Below are 20,873 nucleotides of genomic sequence, written 5' to 3'. Positions count from 1 at the left end.
AAAAAGTTAAAGGAAACCAAGCCTGTGATTTTAAGATAAGTACAAGTTCCAGTCTTAAAACCCTGGAGAAAGAGCAGTACTAAAGATTTATAATAAATTGTCTTAGTTTTTCTTACAAAAGAAATGTTTAACAATGTTTGCTTAGAGGAAGTAATGAACTAAGCCCATCTATCAGAGGAATGCCTTCAGACAATTAAAATGATGGCAACAGAGATTTCTTTTTACACCTAAAAGCGAGCATCCCCGTTTTGCACGTTAGCATTGGGAAAAGAACAGCTTATTACTGAAGTACTTTAGGAGTGGCAGTTTCAACAACCCAGCTTTAGGTTCCAGGACCTACAGGACCTACTGATTCTCTGGCATAGTAAAACATTGGATTCACAGCCAACACCATCACTCATGCCTGAGTGAAGCTGATCTAACAGACACTTAGTCCATGAGGCACATCACAGCCTTGCCCTTAGAGCAGTAGGCAATATTTTGCCACACCTGAGGGCCATTTTAAATAGTGAAATTGCCAACAAAAAGTGCAGAAATGCAAAGAACATGGTACTGAAGAGACTATGAAAGGACACTTGCTTGTAGTGGGAGAGGAAACAAGGCAGGGCATCCCGTCCTTCAGCCTCCATCAGGAACGTGCGGGTCAGGCAACTTAGCTCATTCACTACTCTGTGCATGTCTGAAAATGACCGTATGTGATGATTTTGGGGTTACAAATACATTTTAGTAGGGAGGTTCTCAAATAGGGACTTCATAAGTGAGGATCAAAATCACAATATTGGTGTTTACTTGAAAGACTTTAAAATTTATTTTAAATAGCTTACAAGGAATAGTGGTTATATTTATAGAACATTTTATAAAACAGAGATTTACACTTGTAACACCAACAAAAGCTTGAAAATAAAAGTTTACCTAAAGTAAAACTGGTGGCTGGGTTTGGTGGTTCACGCCTGTCATCCAGCACTTTGGGAGGCCAAGGTGGGAGGATCACTTGAGTTCAAGACCAGACTGGACGACATAGCAAGGCCTTGTTTATGTTAAAAAAAATTATCAGGGTGTGGCATGCACCTGTAGTCCCAGCTACTCTGGAAGCTGAGGTGGGAGGATTTCTTGAGCCTGGAAGACTGAGGCTGCAGTGAGCAACAACGGCACCACTGCACTCAAAAAAAAAAAAAGTCAATAACTGCAATAAACTTTTTTAAGTATAATCAAATGAGTTCAACTGTCACGTTAAGATGCCTTGAATTCTTTTGATTTTCTAGTTCCAATTTCTAGCTTTAATATCTTCAAATCACCTGTTAAAAAGAAGACAGCAATAAGTAACATCTTAGGGCAGAAAGCAGTTATTTCAAAAGAAAAATAGTTTGAGAGCCTAAAATGTAACTATTAGAAATAATTAAGTTTGTTTTAGCTTTAAAGAAATTGTATCGATTTTTATTCTTATAGTGTACATACAGATTTACACCTAATTTTAAGTAGCACACTAAATGATTCACATTCTCTTGGAGAATGATGGTCACATGTCTCTTTTAAACAGCATTTTGAATTATACTCCTTAAAACATTTTAAGGGTATCTGGAAAATTAATGCATGGGAAGAACTTTTTACACATTTGTTAAAATTTCAGCACCCTCTGTCTACTAAGATATTTTACTGATTTCACTTTACATCCTGTCTGTTCTTTTATGCAATCACTACTGTTCTTACCAGGAAAATCCCCAAGACACTTCCAAGAGTACCTGTATAATCCCGGATCTGATACTGGCAATCAGCCCACACAAAGTCCTAGTGTTCCCAGGCTTCTCACTAGCCAATAATACAGCCCTACATCTCAGCAAAGAAAAGCATGGGTTAGCCTTTTTTTCCCTAATGTTTAAATAAATGTAGTGCAAATACCTTTTTTTCACAACTTTGCTGTACAAAGAGGGCAAGTCTCCAGCTGCATGGCTGATTATGACACAGTAGAAATTACACTTATAACTAGTAATCCAAATGTTAGTATTTTTCAAAATATGGTGACAAGTGTTTTAAAAACTTTTAAAACTTAAGTAGCTGGGAATGTTGTAGGTGGCTTTCCTAGTTGATTAAGTCACAGAAACACAACACATATTAACTACAAAACTAGTTTTGGTTTGAGTCAACATCCTGTGCTTTAGCAAATCACAAAGGAGGGTTTATACCAAGCCCACAGAAACTGCTTTTGACTAAGACATATAATTACCTCAAGTTCTACTTAGTAATACATATATACTGACTTATAATTTCAGCCTTCATTGAGCAAATAAACTTCAACGTGCTCAAAAGAAAAGACTACTGCCAAACAAAAGACTATTGCCAAACTAAGTGATCTTACTGGGGAATTTGGTTACACTGGGTATTTCATCCCCAGTATATGGGGACAATCACCTATTCCTGAAGGTCTATTATTATTTTTAAATTTCAGTTCTCTTTGGGATGCCTTTCCTGACAGCTCCCATGGCATGAAGCTTCCAATCCTGCTACTGAGGTCAGACTAGTGGTTCGCTTCAGGATATTTTGTCATCGTGTGCCCATAGAGAGCAAACTGCTGATGGAGACACTGCAATTCGGCCTTTTCTTGTCATCATTTCTCAGTAGCTGGAGAGAGCAGTCTTTTGGGAAAGGCTGCGTGTTCAGGATCCCTAAAAAGATAGCATGTGGGGAAATTATTACCTGCCAAGTGGTGTGTGGTTTTACACCTCTCTGGCCCATCAGTTTTCTGCTGGGAAACTCAGAACGCCAGTCCAGACACCGAGGAGCCCAGGAAGCAGAACAGCAGGCAGGGGGCTGCGGAGAGCGGCACAGTCATGGACACTGCCTCCTCCATGACACCCGCGGTTTCCACAGTTAAATACTGGTCCACATGACATGTGAACACATGGCTCCTACGACAACGGTTAGGAGGAAAGTGATTCATGAGATAAATAACTAAATGAAATCTGATTTATTATACATTCCCCCAATTCTCTGCATCTTATCAACTTAAAACTTTTAGCAAAAACTCTTGTAATATTTGTCCCTTCTTTTTTTTTTTTTTTTGACAGGGTCTCACTCTTGCCCAGGCTGGAGTACAGTGGTGTGATCACAGCTCACTGCAGCCTCAACCTCTTGGGCTCAAGCGATCCTCCCACCTCAGCTTCCCAGGCAGCTGGGACTACAGGCAGGTGCCACCACACCTGGCTAATTTTTAAAATTTTTAGTAGAGATGAGTTTTGCCTTGTTGCCTAGGCTAGTCTTGAATTCCTGGGCTCAAAAGATCCTCCCATCTTGGCCTCCCAAATTGTTGGTGTTAAAAGTGTCAACCACCACACCTGGCCTGTCACTTCTTTATCATGTTAATTTTCATCTAAAAAAACTTCTATCAATGAAAACTTTTTCCTTTCAAAGTACTGAACAGTCTTCTTCTCTTGCTAATTTCTTTTTTGCTACTAAAGACTTGTGTACTAGAGATATAACCGTAATTATCCAATTTATAATTTAGTGTTCAAGCTTTTAAATTAAGGAACACTATGTTTGACAGCTGCTGATTAAGAAATCACACTTCTGTAATTATCAAGAACAATTTACCTTGGTCTGTCACAGTATTTTTTTTTTAAGAGAAACACCAGTCAAATTTATTGCAGTTGTCCAGTCAGCAATGGTGATCTTCTTGCTGATTGCTAATCTTGCCATTCCTGGACCCCAAGTGCTCCATGACCTCCACAATATTCATGCCATCTTTCACCTTGCCAAAGACCACATGCTTGCCATCCAACCACTCAGTCTTGGCATCTTGGCAGTGCAGATAAAAAACTGGGAAACGTTCATGCTGGGTCCAGCATTTGCCATGCACAAGATGCCAGGACCTGTATGCTTCAGGATGAAGTTCTTGTCATCAAATTTCTCCCTGCAGATGGACTTGCCACCAATGCTGTATGGCGTGTGAAGTCACCACTCTGACACGTAAACCCTGGAATAATTCTGGGAAAGCAGGAACCCTTATAACCAAATCCTTTGTCTCCAGTGCTCAGAGCACAGAAATTTTCTGCTGTCTTTGGAACCTTGTCTGCAAACAGCTCCAATCTGTTAACATAGTTTTATGGATTAGATGAGCAGTCACTTCTTGCTTTCCAGGCCCCTTACCTTGAAGGAGACACAGCCCAAGGGCTCGCCATCGACAGCAATGTGGAAAAACATGGTGGGGCTGACCATGGCTGGAAGCAGGGGGCTCTGGGCGGCAGCAGCATCTGCAAAGCTCACAGCCTTCTTTTTAAAAGTCAGCTTCATTAGCTACTGGGAAGAATGACTAGTTAAAACATTTTCCCCTAGTGTTTCTTTCTTTTTCTTTTCTTTTCTTTTCCCTCCCTCCCTCACTCCCTTCCTTCCTTCTTTCTTTTTTTTTTTGAGATGGAGTTTTGCTCTTATTGCCCAGGCTGGAGTGCAATGGCACGATCTCGGCTTACCGCAACCTCTGCCTCCCAGGTTCAAGAGAATCTCCTGCCTCAGCCTCCCGAGTAGCTGGGATTACAGGTGCCTGCCACCATGCCCAGCTAATTTTGTATTTTTTTTTTTTTTTTTAAGTAGAGATGGGGTTTCTCCATGTTGGTCAGGCTGGTCTTGAACTCTTGACCTCAGGTGATCCTCCCACCTCGGCCTCTCAAAGTGCTGGGTTTACAGGTGTGAGCCACCATGACCGGACCTCCCCTAGTACTTCTGGGTTTTTTGTTGTTGTTTTTTTTTGTTTGTTTGTTTTTGAGACAGAGTCTTGCTCTGTCACCCAGGCTGCAGTGCAGTAGTGCAATCTTGGCTCACTGCAACCTCTGCCTCCCGGGTTCAAGCGATTCTCCTGCCTCAGCCTCCTGAGTAGCTGGGACTACAGGCGCACGCCACCACGTCCGGCTAATTTTTTGTATTTTTAATGGAGACAGGGTTTCACCGTGTTAGCCAGGATGGTCTCGATCTCCTGATCTCGTGATCTGCCTGCCTTGGCCTCCCAAAGTGCTGGGATTACAGGCGTGAGCCACCGCGCCCGGCCCTCCCGTAGTGTTTCTTAAAGACAAAGAGCAAACAATCTACTTGGTACAGAATCAGGATGTATTTTCCTATTTATAATAAACTACAGAAGGTAGATTTCAAAGGTAGTGGCTGTTATGGAAACCTACTTGGGGCTGTCTGCTAAAACAAACTCAGTATGCAAAGCAAAATACATTTTCTACTTCAATAGCTCCTCATACTGCATCTGTCTGTAGAGTTTATTTCGGTAAAACTGTTTACTATTTCATGATGAGTATCTAGAATTAAAGCATTAAGTAGCTTGAGAAAATAATCTATATAAATCTTTATATCCTACATATGGCTATAAAAATAAATTTATAATTTTAAAAATTGTTTTAAATAAACATTTATTTTTACCTACAAAGTAAAGATATACAGAATAACTACAAGCAACAAAAGACTGTAATTCCACACTCTAAAAAATAACTGCCTCACACTCCTTGACTTCTACCTCCAAGAAGTGAGAAAACAGCAGAGTGTGTATTTAATCACTTTCTAACACTTGGCAGTCTCCAAAAGCTTTGCATGAGCTTGCTCCTTTGACCCAAAAGAAAAGCAAGCAAGTAAAAAAGAAGAAATGGTTAAGCAAGGTCATGGTATTAAATCTGCTTAAACTCTAATCAAGAAAACTGGTTATTTCACGTCAACAACAAAAATTAAAATTCTACATCTTTCACCCTTTTAATTGTAAAGATTAAATTGTAAACAAAATCAATAAAACAGATTATCAGTCTGCCTACTCATTTTCCTTAACAAGGCAATGAAGAACTTAATGCTCATGTGCAATATAGAATCTTAGCTTTTTATTTGTAGGAAAAAATAAACAGATTTCCCTCCCCATCAAGGCATCACAAGAAATGAGGCAATAAAGGGAAAAATGCAAATCCTAAAGTCATCTAGTGCCTTTCTCATAATTCTAAACAAAGAAAAAGTGCTCTCAGGTTTTGAAATCTCCACATACACTACAGATGGGCAAAAAAGCTACACACATCTCAGTTTACAAGTTTCAAGTTCTTAAAAAAAAACAACAAAAAAAACCTTTCCTCCAGGGAAAGCCCATGAGATCAATTATCGAACTGAATTATACAATTCCACTTCAACTAGTCTAAAATTGATGTGCTTTGCCAAAAACCTTGAAAAATAGAATTAACCGGTTTTTTACAGAACCGTAGCAGCCAGTCTATTATTTAGAAACACCACCTGTCCTTTACATTAGAGTACCTGCCCCAGTTGTCTTTGTAATCATCTGAAGCAACACACTGTTCATGGTAAACACTCTATTTTAGTAGATAAATATATGAGGACTAATCAAAAAGTCTCTTTAGGAAGAAAATATCTTAGTCCTTTGTATATCAAATCAGAGTCTAATAGGTAAAATAATATACATTATTTTCAAATATACAAATTATGTGCTAAAGTAAAAAAAATAAAATGTCCTTTAGTTCAAGCCAAACTTCTGTTGGTGCCACTTCAGTGGGCACGTGTGCTAGGAGATGGGTCCTCCATGCCGAGAGTCACTCCTGCCGGCTTCTGCAAGAGAGCAACACAAGCTACTCCATCAGAAGAGGGCAGCATATTCCGAGCTTCAACTATGCAAACACACTTATTCACTTGGAGATAATTCAAGATGGTAAACAGAAAAATTTTTTTCTTTTTTTTGAGATGGAGTCATGCTCTTGTTGCCCAGGCTAGAATGCAATGGCACCATCTTGGCTCACTGCAACCTCCACCTCCCGGGTTCAAGCGATTCTCCTGCCTCAGCCTCCTGGGTAGCTGGGATTACAGGCACCCGCCACCACATTCAGCTACTTTTTGCATTTTTAGTAGAGATGAGGTTTCACTACGTTGGCCAGGCTAGTCTCGAACTCCTGACCTCAGGTGATCCACCCACCTCAGCCTCCCAAAGTGCTGGGATTACAGGCATGAGCCACCATGCCCGGCTAACAGAAAATTTTAAATAAAACACACATGGAAAACTGATAACCCATTCCACTGATAGCCAACAGGAAAAATCGGTAAACATCTTCATCACATGAGTTTTTCTAGCATTAGCCTAGCCAACATTAATCTCATCAGCAGATCAGTCTTTAAAGACAGTCAGAAGTGGTGGTAACCAGAAGATGTTCCCAAAAGTTGAACAAGTAGCTAAGGTGATGGTGACGCTGCCACCAATGAAAACAATAGCCAGTATTTATATTGACCCTAAGAGGTAGAGATTAACACATCACCAGCCCCGGTTTATAGATGGCAAGGAAGAGGAGAAGCTGGTACTGAAATCCAGACAGTTGCTATTACTAAGTATACAAAATCACTTCACACAAAAGGCTCTTAGAATAGAATACTTCCTTAAAGATAGCAGCAGATCCCACTACTTTTTATTTTGCCAATTTAAAGTTTCTTTTTTCTTTTCTTTTCTTTTTTAATATAGGGTCTCACTCTCTCACCCAGGCTGGAGTGCAGTGACATGATCATGGCCATGGCTCACTGCATCCTCAACTTCCTGGGTTCAAGTGATCCTCCCACCTCAGCTTCCCAGAGAGCTGGGACTACAGTAGGCACCTGCCACCATGCCCCGCTAATTTTTTGTAGAGACAGAGTTTCTGCATGTTCTCCAGGCTGGCCTCATGCAATGCAATCTGCTCCCCGCCACCCTACCTCCAAAAGTGCTAGGATTACAAGTGTGAGCCATCATGTCCAGCCTAAAGTTTCTATTAAATGGTGAAATAACATAAGTAATCTCATAAAATGCTTCCTCTTGTTTTATAAATATAGGTGTATATTTATAAATACAAAATTTGTATTTACTGTTTAAATTGACAAAAACTGTTTATATTTATGGTATACAACATGATGTTCTGAAACATGTATACATTGTGGAATGGCTAAATCACACTAATTCATGTGCATTACCTGACATTTATTTGAAGTGAGAACATCTAAAATCTACTCTTTTGGCATCTTTCAAGAATATTATACACTGTTATGAACTGTAGTCACCATGCTATACAATGGAGCTCTTCAATTTACTCCTAACTGAAACTTTGTACCTTTTGACCAGTATCTCTCCAATCCCCCCCACACCCAACCAAATATTTTGCACTCCCCTTCAAGGAGGTGAAGTAGGTGGAGAGTGATGTAACTGGAGAGTGGAAGGTGCACTTCCCCAGGGAAACACCTTCTCCAGGGTCTACCATGAGTAACCACATTCATTTCCTAGTTGCTCCTGAGAGTCTAGTAAATGTTTTCTCAACTATAAGTGAAACTACATTTTTTCTGGAAGTATTAATGCCTGATTTTTCTAATTTAGTGTTTTTCAATTTATATTGTTACCGTTATAAGGCTGAAAGAACATTAACAGATAAAGTCAACTTGCTGTTGCATAATACTTGAGAATTTAAAAAAAGGACAAAGAGAGAAAAATAGAATGTGAGCCCCATATGGGGTGGGGTGGGGACATTGGGGAAACTGGCTGCTTCAGAATGTATCTGACATTTTGCTGCTCTGGAAACCTAGCTGCTTCTTCCACCTTCTTTATTTCTACCCATGATTTCAAATTGTATTATCTTAGTTCTAAGAGGGTATTTCAGGACAGCCAATGGTAAACTGTAAGGCACTGCAAGTTAACAAGGTAGCAAGAATGCAGAAAAATCTGGAGGCTGCTCTTGAAAGACATTTAGTCAGAATAAGAGTCTTAGTATCTCCAGGGTGCTCATGTACTAGAGAAGGCAAAGTTAGTTTCCTTTCTGGAGTTGGAAGGCAATGGCAAAATCACACTGGTATGCACTCTGGCTCTATATAAAGACATTCTTAAAAATAAGAGCCATTTACCAAGGGAACATGCTGCTTTGCAAGGTGGCCCAGTCTTAGCTGGAGAGCTGTTAGGAGAATGCCTACACAGATCAATCGCTACAATTCTATAATTCTCTGAAATCTATTCTCCTTTTTTTGTTCCACAATGCATCCTTTTCTTCCTCTGGTGCTGGTTAACACTTACATTCTAATATTTCTACCTATTTTTGCCTCACAGATCCTAAATGTGCTACAAAAAAACTGACTTAGTTTCAATCTTACTGCTTTGGAAAAATATGCTTCCTCTTCTAGCATGACAAAATTCAAAATCTGAAGCATCGATTCTTCCCACTTAAAATAACCTTTAAGTGAATCAAATTCCAATAAAAATTCTGATGAGATTTTCTTTCACTTGGCAAAATGATTTTAGAATTAATCTTTAAAAAATGTAGAATAGGCTGGGTGTGGTGGCTCATGCCTGTAATCCCAGCACTTTGGGAGGCCCAGGAGGGTGGATCACCTGAGGTGGGCAAATCACTTGAACCCAGGAGGTGGAGGCTGCAGTGAGCTGAGATCGTGTCACTGCACTCCAGACTGGCCAACGGAGCAAGACTCCATCTCAAATAATAATAATAATAATAATAATAATAATAATAATAATAATAATAATGTAGAATAGCCCAGAAATTTTTTAAAAGAAGAATAAAGATGAAGGAATTTGCCTTGCAAATATCAAAACATATTATTTGCAATTATTATTCACTAAACAATATTAGGACAACTGATTAAACATTTGGGTTTAATAAGTGGAATAAAAGGAAAAAAACAGATTAGTTAAATCTCCCCTCACACCTTAAACTACGTATATTAAGATTTAAATGTAAAATACAAAACCCACAAATACTGGCAAAGTACAGGTCAATATCTTTACAATCCCAACATAAGGAAGACCTTCTTAAGTCAGCAAGCAATCAAAGGCAGAATCATGAGAGAACGGGAAACTAAACTATATAATTTCTATCTGGAAAGTACAATGAAAAGCCAAAGGATACAGAAATTGGGAGAGAAATACATAAAATATATGACAAAGCCCTAGTATTTTCAGTGTATAAAAAGCTCTAAGAATCAATATGAAAAAATTATTATCTCCATAAAAAAACAAGCTAGGGATAAAATAAGCAGTTCATCAAAGAATAAAGATGACCAACAATGTGAAAAGAGGACAAAAATGTAATAAAAAAATGCAATTAGTCTAGACAACATGGTGAACATGGTGAGACTTCATCACTTCAAAAAAATTTAAAAAGTTAGCTAGATATGGTGGCACACGCCTGTGGTCCCAGCTACTTGGGAGGCAGAGGTGGCAGGACTGGTTATGCCTGGGAGTTTGAGGCTGCAGTGAGCTGTGTTCTCATCACTACACTCCAGCCAGGGTGACAGAGCAAGACCCTGTCTCAAAAAACAAAACAAAACACAAAAAACAAAACAAAAAAAAGCCATGCAGTTCACTACATTTTACCTATCAGAGTGACAGAAAACAATTAGACAAGGGATAGGTATATATACATAATGATTTCAAAGTGCTACTGATAATACAAACACTCATTAGTTTCAAGAAATTATAGAAAATTCAAAATGTAATACTATGTAGCTATAAAAAATTATCTATTCATCAACATAGAAAGAGCTTCATATACTAAGTAAAAAGTAGGTTACCTAACAGCCCATAAGTGATATTCACTGACCCTTCAACACCTTTCAATTTCCAGAAAAACATCTGGAAAGGTAATTATCAAAGTGTTAAGATGACATCTCTACGTGAGGGATGACTACTTTCATTTTTTCCTTATGCTTTTCTGCACTTTATATATTTCTTTATTTTCTTTCACAGCTACTAATAAATTTTTTTTTTTTTTTTTTTTTTTTTTAAAGAGACAGGGGTCTTGCCCTGTCACCCAGGCTCAGGCTGGAGTACAGTGACAGGATCATAGCTCACTGCAGCCTGGAACTCTTGGTCATAAGCCGCTCTCCTGCCTCAGCATTCTGAGTAGCTGGGACTGCAGGAGCATGCCACCATAACTGGCTAATTTGTAAAGTTTTTGTAGAGATGGGGTCTCACTATGCTGCCCAGGCTGTTCTCAAATTCCTGGTTACTTATTCTTCGATAGCTCGAACTCAAGCAATCCTCCCACCTTAACCTCCCAAAGCACTGAGATTACAGGTGTGAGCCACCACACCTGGCCACATTCTATTGTTTTATAATTTGCACACTGCTCACCTAGCAATGCCGTATTTTCTCCTGCATCTCCTTTAAAGCTGGGATCACACTGTGGCTCAGATTCAGCAGGGGAGGCTGATGGTGGACTGCTCTCATCACTTCCGTCATCATCTGGTAAAGTTAGACTCAAATTTGCAGCTGGATCCCTTCCAGGAGGAGATTCTGGAGCAGGCATCTCCTGTACATCCCCAGGCTCTCTCTTGAGAATTAGAACAGAAGAAAAAACATGATCAAAGCTTATGTATCATCTGGCTAGTAATTCACATACAGTATTATGTACTTCTGTACAATGAATCTGGCAAAAAGCACATCAATGTCTCCCTTATCTAGTATCACAAGAAAATGAATTCCTTCTCAACAACCAATCTCCTAAGGCCTACATGTTTTTTATTCTAAAAAACATTTCCCCTCCTTGATACAAGCAATGCCACCTTTTAAACTATTGACAGAAAGTGAAGCTTTCTTCCACTTCCTTGCCTTCCCAGACACAGGATATGAGGCCATAGCCATGAATTCTGATTACTGCCCTGTGCTGGTTTACAGTGAGGCACTAGGGTTTCAGAGATAAACAAGGCTTTTGAACAACAGATGCCTTCAGACTGTATTATTTTCTTGAAAAAGTTACTCTGGCTCCTTCCATATGGACAGGGTGCTGATCGGCTGTAGTTTGCCTCCACCTTCCCTCCTCCTTCCATTTGCTGCTTTGAAGAAAGGAAGACAGTGAAAGTGGAGGGCTGGAGACACCGGCAGCATCACTACGTTAAGTCTCGACATTTGGGGGACAGCTAGAAACCTTATTTGATTAATACCAGAGTCAAAGCTGTGTTGTAAGTGGATGGAACTCCTGGTAAAGTGACTTATTAGATGAGGGGTTACTGCAGGTTGACTATGACCTTCTGGCTCAGCATCTCACCATTGCTTCAAGTAAAAACACCACTCACGGGCACTCCACCTCCCTCCACTGGGCTGCGCCCCCCCACAGCCCTGCTCCACCTGTGTTCTAGAACCTGCCCCTCCTGCCTCACCAGTAACGTAAAGCCCTCCCATCCCTGTTCCTGACACACCAAGCAACAAATCCTGTGGCTGTGACATCACCACAATACCCAAACTCCTGCCCAGCCTAGCCCCAACCTTTTTACCTAAATATCTGCCAACTTAACTACCTGCCAACCTCCAACCCTGTCTGTTCACTCCACAGACACAGCATTAGCCTCAACACTTCGGTGTGTCTTGACGGATAATGCAACACCCAGCTCAACGGCCCTCTCAAATGCACTTGCCCCACCTTCCAACTTCTACCTGGCAGCAGGGCACCGTGACCCCTCCTCTGTGCTCCCACAGGCAGTACTTCAAACAGGCCTCTTTGGCCATGTCGTGTCTGTGTGCGTGCCCTGACCCCCCACCAGTCCAGAAAGTGAAATCCTCAAGAGCCCATGAGGGGAGGGGCTGTGTCTTACTCATCTTTGTCTCCCTAGAGCCAAGTGCAGATCTAGCACCTTAGATGGCATTTCTTTGACCCATCCTTGCCAAATGAATGAAAACAAGTGACATGGACACACTGAAATGGTTACAGCTGTAAACCTTTAAAGCCTGTGTGGTTGACTGAGGGTGACTCTCACTACAGTTATGGGGAAATAGAGAACTAGTTACTATAAGAGGGCACAGCATGGCTAACTAAAGCATACACTTCAGGAGGGGGTCAACAGGTCCACAGAAAAGGGTGTACTGTCTAAAGATTCAAAAGTCAAAGGCAAGACAGTAAGTTTCTGAGGTTTAATGTTACTACAGGTTCTGTTCTTCAAAAAATAAATTAGGCATTCTGGGGATATATATTCTAGCTTTCTGAAATTAACATTCTAAGAAAGCAACTCAATCTTATGTGAGATGAAGAGTCTTAATTTTTAATATATGAAATATATATATATATATATAGCTTATTTCCAAAAACAAAACTCATGAGGATTAAAGTCCCTCTGCTATGGTCAGTGAAATTCCTTTCATACAAACATCCAGAAATGAAAAGCAAGTTTAAAACTACTGACTAATGAAGATAACAACTTAGAATACGCTTTAGAATACATCTAATGAAGGAAAAGAGTTCTAAAACCTTGCCAAGAAAGAAATCCATCAAGCTCCCTGTATGCTATTATTTAAAATGCTGTCCCACAAAGGCTCATCCTCTCATCTAAGCTACAGTTTCTGGAGTAAAGAGGGGATGAGCCAGGTTCATTAAGAAAGCATGTTATGCCATGCTAATCATAGCTAAAATTACTGAAAACCATGAATACGTGAAGAAATTCTAGAAGAGAGACAAATTTTCTGGACATCAAAACAGTCTCAGTTTCTAGTAAGACAGTTCTTGAACACTGACCTCCACCTTCCTGTAAGCAAACAGTGAAGGCGTTCTGGAACTCACATTTAAAAAACATAATTCAGTGGCCAGGTGCAATGGCTCATGCCTGTAATCTCAGCACTTTGGGAGGCTGAGGCGAGTGGATCACCTGAAGCCAGGAGTTTGAGATGAGCCTGGCCAATGTGGTAAAACCCTATCTCTACAAAAAATATGAAAAATTAGTTGGGTATAGTGGAGTACACATGTAATCTCAGCTACTTGGGAGGCTGAGGCAGGAGAATCACTTGAACCCATGAGGCAGAGGTTGAAGTGAGCCAAGATCACGCCATTGAACTCCAGCCTGGGCGACAGAGTGAGGCTGTCTCAAAAAAAAAACAAACAAATCATAATTCATAGAGAATGACAGTAGTTGTTAAGGAAGTAGTCTCTTAAGCTAGAAGATGAGGGGGCATTTTAAGCAGACTGCAGTCTAGGAAATAAGTCTTGTTTAACAGGTCAGTTCTTTAATGATGCCACTATAGAAGCTTACATGACCATAATGGCTTAAAGCTGCATAAAGTGATCATCATTTAAAAAACTCCAAATTGTAGTTTCTAATTCTACAATAAACTCTATGAAAAACTCTAAAAATATGTTTAGCAACAAGACTATATTTGATACATTATTTTCCCCAAAGATCTTTATTTAAAAACTTTTTTTTTAATTGATTGATTGATTGATTGAAACAAGGTTTCACTCTCGTTGCCCAGGCTGGAGTGCAGTGGCACACTCTCAGTTCACTACAACCTCTGCCTCCAGACCCAAGCGATCCTCCTGCCTCAGTCTCTCGAGTAAATGGGACTACAGGAGCGTGTCATCACATCCGGCTAATTTTTTTGTATTTTTAGGAGAGACAGGGTTTCACCATGTTGCCAGGCTGGTCTTGAACTCCTGACCTCAAGTGATCCGCCCTCCTCAGCCTCCCTAAGTGCCGGGATTACAGGTATTAGCCACCAAGTCCGGCCTAAAATTGTTTATCTTTTAAATGAGAATATGTTGAGACATTAATAGATTGTATGAAGACTCTAAAAACAATAAAAAATATAACCTAAACAAATACATTTTTTCCCTCTATGTTCCCCTCTTTGGGTAGGGTAATAATTAAGTGCTTGGACCCTGGAATTAAGCAAACTTTATTTGAAAGATGATTCCCCATTAACTAACTGTATGACCTCAGGTGAGTTATTTAGCTTCTCTAAGCTCAAGTTTCTAATTAGTAAGATGGGAATAGTGACAGCACTTATACAGCAGCTGTGAGGATTAGACATATCAAGATATGGAAGGCATTTGTTCAGCACGTGGCTAGCTACTACTATGATTTCCTTTTCATTTCACCCCCGTGTCTTCTGTGTAAGGTCTTGTGACCATCGGTGATGAACCAAAGTCAATGCAGGACAAACTGCCCCAGGTCTATTTGATTCTGAAATCTAGGAACAGGGAATATTTGATGTTAAGAAGTATTGGCTTTGTTTTCTTCACATGTAAAATGAGCATATTAAGCCAGACAACCTATGGGGCTCCTTCCTTTTCAAATATTTTATGATTCTTGTTTATACAAAACTAGCATATATACATTCTGTGGTGCGGCATGCCAAAACACATTACTCTCTAAGTAATTACAAACTTTCTGGGAAACATCTGAGCATATTATTCTACCACCATAAATTTATTTCACTGATTTTTTTACACTGCCTTAATAACTCATTTTTAATAATGAAGAAAATTTCTTCAGAGAACTACAAGGATATTAGCAGCATTTCGCCTGTTCCTCTTGTTTCTAGTCAATAATGAATCACTGAGGAAGAACTGGGGCAGAGATTGAATATAAACAAAAACGTAACAAACCCAATATCCTAGGGCTTTGATGACATCAAGTTTACACATTGGACATGTTCGGTGATCCAAAAGCCATGGGTCAATGCATATTCTATGAAAAATATGCCTAAAAAGATTAAATATGTGTTAATGTTTTAAAATCGATGTCTATATAACTTACAAAAGAAATAAGACATTCTACCAACTCCTCCTCTCATTACAAGTTAGCTGACGTCAAATCAACATTCTAGTCTACTTACTTATCATGTCATCATTCTGTCTTCCGTGTGAAACAGAATCTGGCACTTCTAGGGAAATTTTCCCTTCACTCTACAAAAACCATGGCTTATTTATGCCCTCACGCTAGGTTGTACATTTTTATGTGCCTTTGTAAGTTATTTGAAAGCTTTTTGGGAAAAAATGTGGCATAAATCAACTAGTAGTAATAAGTAAACTACTACTAAACTGGCAGTACCTTATATAAGTCCATAAAATGACTCAAATGGAAATACAACAAAAATATTAACAGGTCATCTTGCGATGGTAGGCTTACGCAACCCTTATTTTCTCTCTTACACAGTTTTGTATACACTCTATTTTTCTATAATGAACACCTCTCACTTTCAGAATAAAAAAAAAAAGGCATACGTATTTTCTTCTTTTGCTGATTTGTCTCAGTTGGCTAACTTTTCCTCCTGTGTGATAAATCTATTTTCTGCAAGTGATGAAGAAAAGGAGTTATCAGTATAGTATGGGTTTCAGAGCCAGACAGGCTGGACTCAGATACGAGCTGTGCGACTCAACGGCTGGGACTCTGAACTAGGTTCCTACACTCTGCCCCACACCAGGGTTAGAGGGGCACATGCAATGTGCATACAACTGTGCCAGGCACAGAGCATACTTGGTAATTGTTTGGTATTATTACTGTTGTTTGAAGACTTTTTTTTACAAACAGAAATCTACTAGTGGAGTTAAAAGTAACAGTACTCGCGGCCGGGCATGGTGGCTCATGCCTGTAATCCCAACATCTTGGGAGGCCGAGGTGGGTGGATCACCTGAGGTCAGGAGTTCGAGACCAGCCTGGCCAACATGGTGAAACCCGCTCTACACTAAAAATACAAAAATTAGCTGGGTGTGTTGGTGGACACCTGTAATCCCAGCTACTCAGGAGGCTGAGGCAGGAGAATCGCTTGAACCCAGAAGATGGAGGTTATAGTGAGCCAAGATCACACCCCTTGTACTCCAGTATGGGCAATAAGAACGAAACTCCGTCTCAAAAAAATAAAAAAAAACAGTACTTAAGAAATAATTTTTACAAAAACATAAAAGGAACATGTTGGTTTTATTGGGAAATTTGTTACAGAAATAAAGCACAGGAGAAAATAAGGGAAAAGTCAAAAGCCCAGTCAGGAGACCAGGAAATGTGCACATGCACCTGCGTTTGAGGGTTAGGTCCAAACTCCAGCTCAGCCACCAGCATGACCTAGTACTGCTCATCTGGGCAGCTTCCTGGACACTGTTTTTAAATCAGAAAGACCTGCCCTAAACCAGTCTGGAGTAAAAACTCTTTTCTCTACTTTAATAACTTTCTGCATGACATGATCAACTTATACCGATCCAACCCAATTCATTCAGTACCCATCATACCAATCACATGTAAATGTTTGTAGGTTTAAACCAGCTACCTTTAGTTAGGAAACTTTCATTTGGTTACCCTGATACTCATGCCTTCATTTCCTTCACAGAATTATCAATCTACTATAAAGTACTTGGATATATACTAACATACTTTGTAAACAAAGCAAAATATAATTATATGCTGACTTGTGACTTGCTTCTAATAGGTGTGAAGTATAATTAAAATTCATCAGACTTAAAACATACAATTTCTGTACACAAAATGAACCCTTTTAACAAAGCAATTCTTTTAAAAAAGTTATCAATTAGAGTATCCCATTACTTTTTTTGCAGACAGAGTCTTGCCATGTCACCCAGGCTGGAGTGCAGTGGCATGATCTCAGCTCACTGCAACCTTTACCTCCCAGGTTCAAGCAATTCTCATGCCTCAGCCTCCTGAGTAGCTGGGATTACAGGCATGCACCACCATGTCTGGCTAATTTTTGTATTTTTATTGTAATAGAGATGGGGTTTCGCCATGTTGGCCAGGCTGGTCTCAAACTCCTGGCCTTAAGTAATCCGCCTGCCTTGGCCTCCCAAAATGCTGGGATTACAGTCATGAGCCACCATGCCCTGCCTTCTTTCCTTCCTTCCTTAAAGCAACTTCCTGCTACTAAAACAAAACCCTTAGTATAACCAGAATAAAGGAAAAAAAAACTTTTTTTTTTTTTTTGAGACGGAGTCTCACTCTGTCACCCAGGCTGGAGTGCAGTGGCACAATCTTGGCTCACTGTAACCTGTGCCTCCTGGGTTCAAGTAATTCTCCTGCCTCAGCTACCTGGGTAGCTGGGATTACAGGTGTACGCTACCACACCCGGCTAATTTTTGTTTTTTCAGTAGAGATGGGGTTTCACCATGTTGACCAGGCTGGTCTTGAACACCTGCATCAGCCTCCCAAAGTGCTGGGATTACAGGTGTGAGCCACAGCACCCAGCTAGGAATATTGATTCTAAACAACTTTAGAAGGAACGCAAGCCCAGGGTGCAAATAACAGCAGATTACTGCCCTCCCCAACCCATTTCCCTTAGGCTGTTTCAGGGTCTTCTCACTGGTCCCTCATTTTTCTTGCTCCCAACACAGCTTACTTTTTGCACTGCTAAATGTATAATGGAATTCCTAGGATTCTGATAAAGCCTTGCTTAGAAGACTAAAAGTCAATCTATGACAAAGATACTTAACGAGTCTTAATGTCACCTAATAATCTCCTAGGCAAAGCAATCTTAAAGAGCAGGGAAGACATTACATTTAAAATCCAAGCTGCTTTTCTAAAAAGAAGAGATGATCACAAATTACAAGATCTTCATACCATAAAAAACAAATAACTATTTTGTCAGACACCTAAAACATGTCAAGTAATTTTTAACATCTCAATAGGTAAAAAGAACATACTTGCATGGCAGAATTCTAATAATATCCTTTACTTTGAAATTTTCAATACACACTGCACAATTTTCAGCATCAACATCAATTCCCTGTAAAAAGAAAAGGAAAGTGTTACTACTTGGTACATAGTATATCCCTTGGTAAACTCACTACATCTGGACTAAAACAATGATGAATTCCCGTCTATGGTGGTACAACCGGTGAAACTAAAACACAAATAACTGTACTTGGTGTTTACCACTATTAGGGCATTATCTAAATAATACGGTTGAAAAGGAAAAAATTTCATTGCCTAATCAGATATGAACAGTGTTTAAATACAAATACACTGTTCACATGTATTACTGTATTTAATATATTTAGCCACATGCACCACCTGTCAATATGGAAGCAGTAAACATTTTATTTATTATTGTTTTATTTATTTATTTATTTTTAAGAGACAGGGTTTCGGCCAGGCGTGGTGGCTCACGCCTGTAATCCCAGCCCTTTGGGAGGCCAAGGAGGGTGGATCATGAGGTCAGGAGATTGAGACCATCCTGGCCAACATGGTGAAACCTCATCTTTACTAAAAATACAAAAATTAGCTGGGCGTGGTGGCACGTGCCTCTAGTCTCAGCTACTCGGGAGGCTGAAGCAGGAGAATGGCTTGAACCAGGGAGTCAGAGGTTGCAGTGAGCCAAGATGGCGCCACTGCACTCCAGCCTGGGCAACTGTTGAGCGAGATTCTGTCTCAAAAAAAAAAAAGAGAGACAGGGTCTCATTGTGTTGCCCAGGCTAGTCTCGAACTCCTGGACTCAAGCGATCCTCCTGCCTCAGCCTCCCAAGGTGCTGGGATTACAGGCATGAGCCACCGCACCAGACCACGTTTGATTTTATATATAGATATTGTTATCAAAGACTGTATTAAAATGAACTTTCACAGCCAGACACGGTGGCTCATGCCTGTAATCCCATTACTTTGGGAGGCCAAGGCAGGTGGATCACGAGGTCAAGAGATCGAGACCATCCTGGCCAACATGGTGAAACCCCGTCTCCACTAAAAATACAAAAATTAGTTGGGCGTGGTGGCGTGCACCTGTAGTCCCAGCTACTTGGGAGGCTGAGGCAGGAGAATCACTTGAACCCAGGAAGTGGAGGTTGCAGTGAGCCAAGATCGCGCCACTGCACTCCAGCCTGGTGACAGAGCGAGACTCCATCTCAAAAAACAAAACAAAAAAAGGAACTTTCAGCAACATTTAAAATTATATGTTTCAATGAAAGTAAATACTATCATTTATTATATGCAGGGCAAGAATGATGAAATAATTTTTAAAGTCTCTAATAATGGTTTGCAAGTTTATCCATTACTGTGAATGAGTCTACAAGAAAATAAAAATTAGACAACACTAGTCTCTCTAGAATGGAATATGATGTAGACTGAAGAAAACATTTTTGTACAGTTTAAAATGTTTAAATACTAAGCAAGTGTTCACGGGTTGTTAAAAAGTATTCATGTTTTAAGTGCTGTAGAAATGCAAATGTCTGCTATATTATAAAATAAATTATTTTTCAAACATAAAACTTACAATAAAAAGAGAATAAATATAAATAAGCTACTAGTTTTCTGGAATCATATAAACTAACACATTTACATTTGCTAAAGAATGGAATTACAACTCACAAATGAGAAAATGTAAATGGCTAAATATTTGAAAAGTTACCTCACTAGTGATTAAAAAGAATGACAAATTAGAGTAAGTTACCATTTTTCATCTAACTACTTAATAAAGGTACAAAGAAACAAAAATTGCTGGGGAAAAAGTAGTCTTGTGACAAAATTTCCACTTCTAAGAATCTATGGGTCATGGACCTCTTTGGTGGTAATCAGCCCTCCCTACTTCTCTGGCTAACCCCTTAACACACCTGGTCTCATCCATCAACCAAGGCAGCCAGGGCCACAGTGGCCATCTGACACAAGACAGGCCAACAGGATTCTCTTTCCCAGGATGCTGGGGTAGGGACTCAGGGACTACCAATCAGTATCAGCATGTGGCTGCAAATTTAGCCAGTTCATTTTATGGAACACAGTTATACTGTTCTTATGTAATTACTGTATTTAAAAATATATTTAGCCATGTGCACCACCTGTCAATATGGAAGCAGTAAACATTTTATTATTAATTAATTAATTTATTTATTTTTTGAGACAGAGTCTCACTCTGTCGCCAGGCTGAAGGGCAGCGGCACGATCTTGGCTCACTGCAACCTCCGCCTCCTGGGTTCAAGCGAATCTCCTGCCTCAGCCTCCTGAGTAGCTAGGACTACAGGCTTGCGCCACCATGCCTGGCTAATTTTTCTATTTTTAGTACAGATGGGGTTTCACCATGTTGGCCAAGCTGGTCTCGAACTCCTGACCTCGTGACCCACCTGCCTCGGCCTCCCAAAGTGCTGGGATTACAGGCATGAGCCACCACGCCCAACCTATGTTTTGTTTTTTAAGACACA

General features: G+C 39.9%; 1 protein-coding gene, 1 non-coding gene and 1 pseudogene across 3 annotated transcripts in view; all 3 read right to left on the bottom strand.

Annotated features, from left to right (window-relative positions):
• Positions 1-784: 784 nt before the first annotated feature.
• LOC134732447 (peptidyl-prolyl cis-trans isomerase A-like) lies at positions 785-4,363 on the bottom strand (annotated as a pseudogene). The gene is made up of 2 exons (XR_010115621.1): positions 4,141-4,363; positions 785-4,073 (listed from the first exon to the last, which is right to left on the bottom strand). The product of XR_010115621.1 is annotated as a peptidyl-prolyl cis-trans isomerase A-like (transcript).
• LOC129463334 (small nucleolar RNA SNORD89) lies at positions 2,501-2,614 on the bottom strand. The gene has a single exon (XR_008651123.1). It is a non-coding gene; the product is annotated as a small nucleolar RNA SNORD89 (small nucleolar RNA).
• Positions 4,364-5,833: 1,470 nt separating the features above from the next.
• RNF149 (ring finger protein 149) overlaps positions 5,834-20,873 on the bottom strand; it is a 31,526-nt gene continuing 16,486 nt past the window's right edge. The window contains exons 4-7 of the mRNA XM_055240729.2: positions 18,393-18,475; positions 15,357-15,453; positions 11,120-11,318; positions 5,834-6,582 (exon numbers count right to left, since the gene is read on the bottom strand). Coding sequence (XP_055096704.1) covers positions 6,539-6,582; positions 11,120-11,318; positions 15,357-15,453; positions 18,393-18,475 — 423 coding nt within the window. The 3' untranslated portion in view covers positions 5,834-6,538. The remainder of the gene's footprint in view (positions 6,583-11,119; positions 11,319-15,356; positions 15,454-18,392; positions 18,476-20,873) is intronic.

Source organism: Symphalangus syndactylus, chromosome 14, assembly GCF_028878055.3.
Source record: "Symphalangus syndactylus isolate Jambi chromosome 14, NHGRI_mSymSyn1-v2.1_pri, whole genome shotgun sequence".
Taxonomy (NCBI): Eukaryota; Metazoa; Chordata; class Mammalia; order Primates; family Hylobatidae; genus Symphalangus; species Symphalangus syndactylus.
The sequence above is the reverse complement of the archived record's forward strand: the minus strand, read 5'-3'. Positions and strand labels throughout refer to the sequence as shown.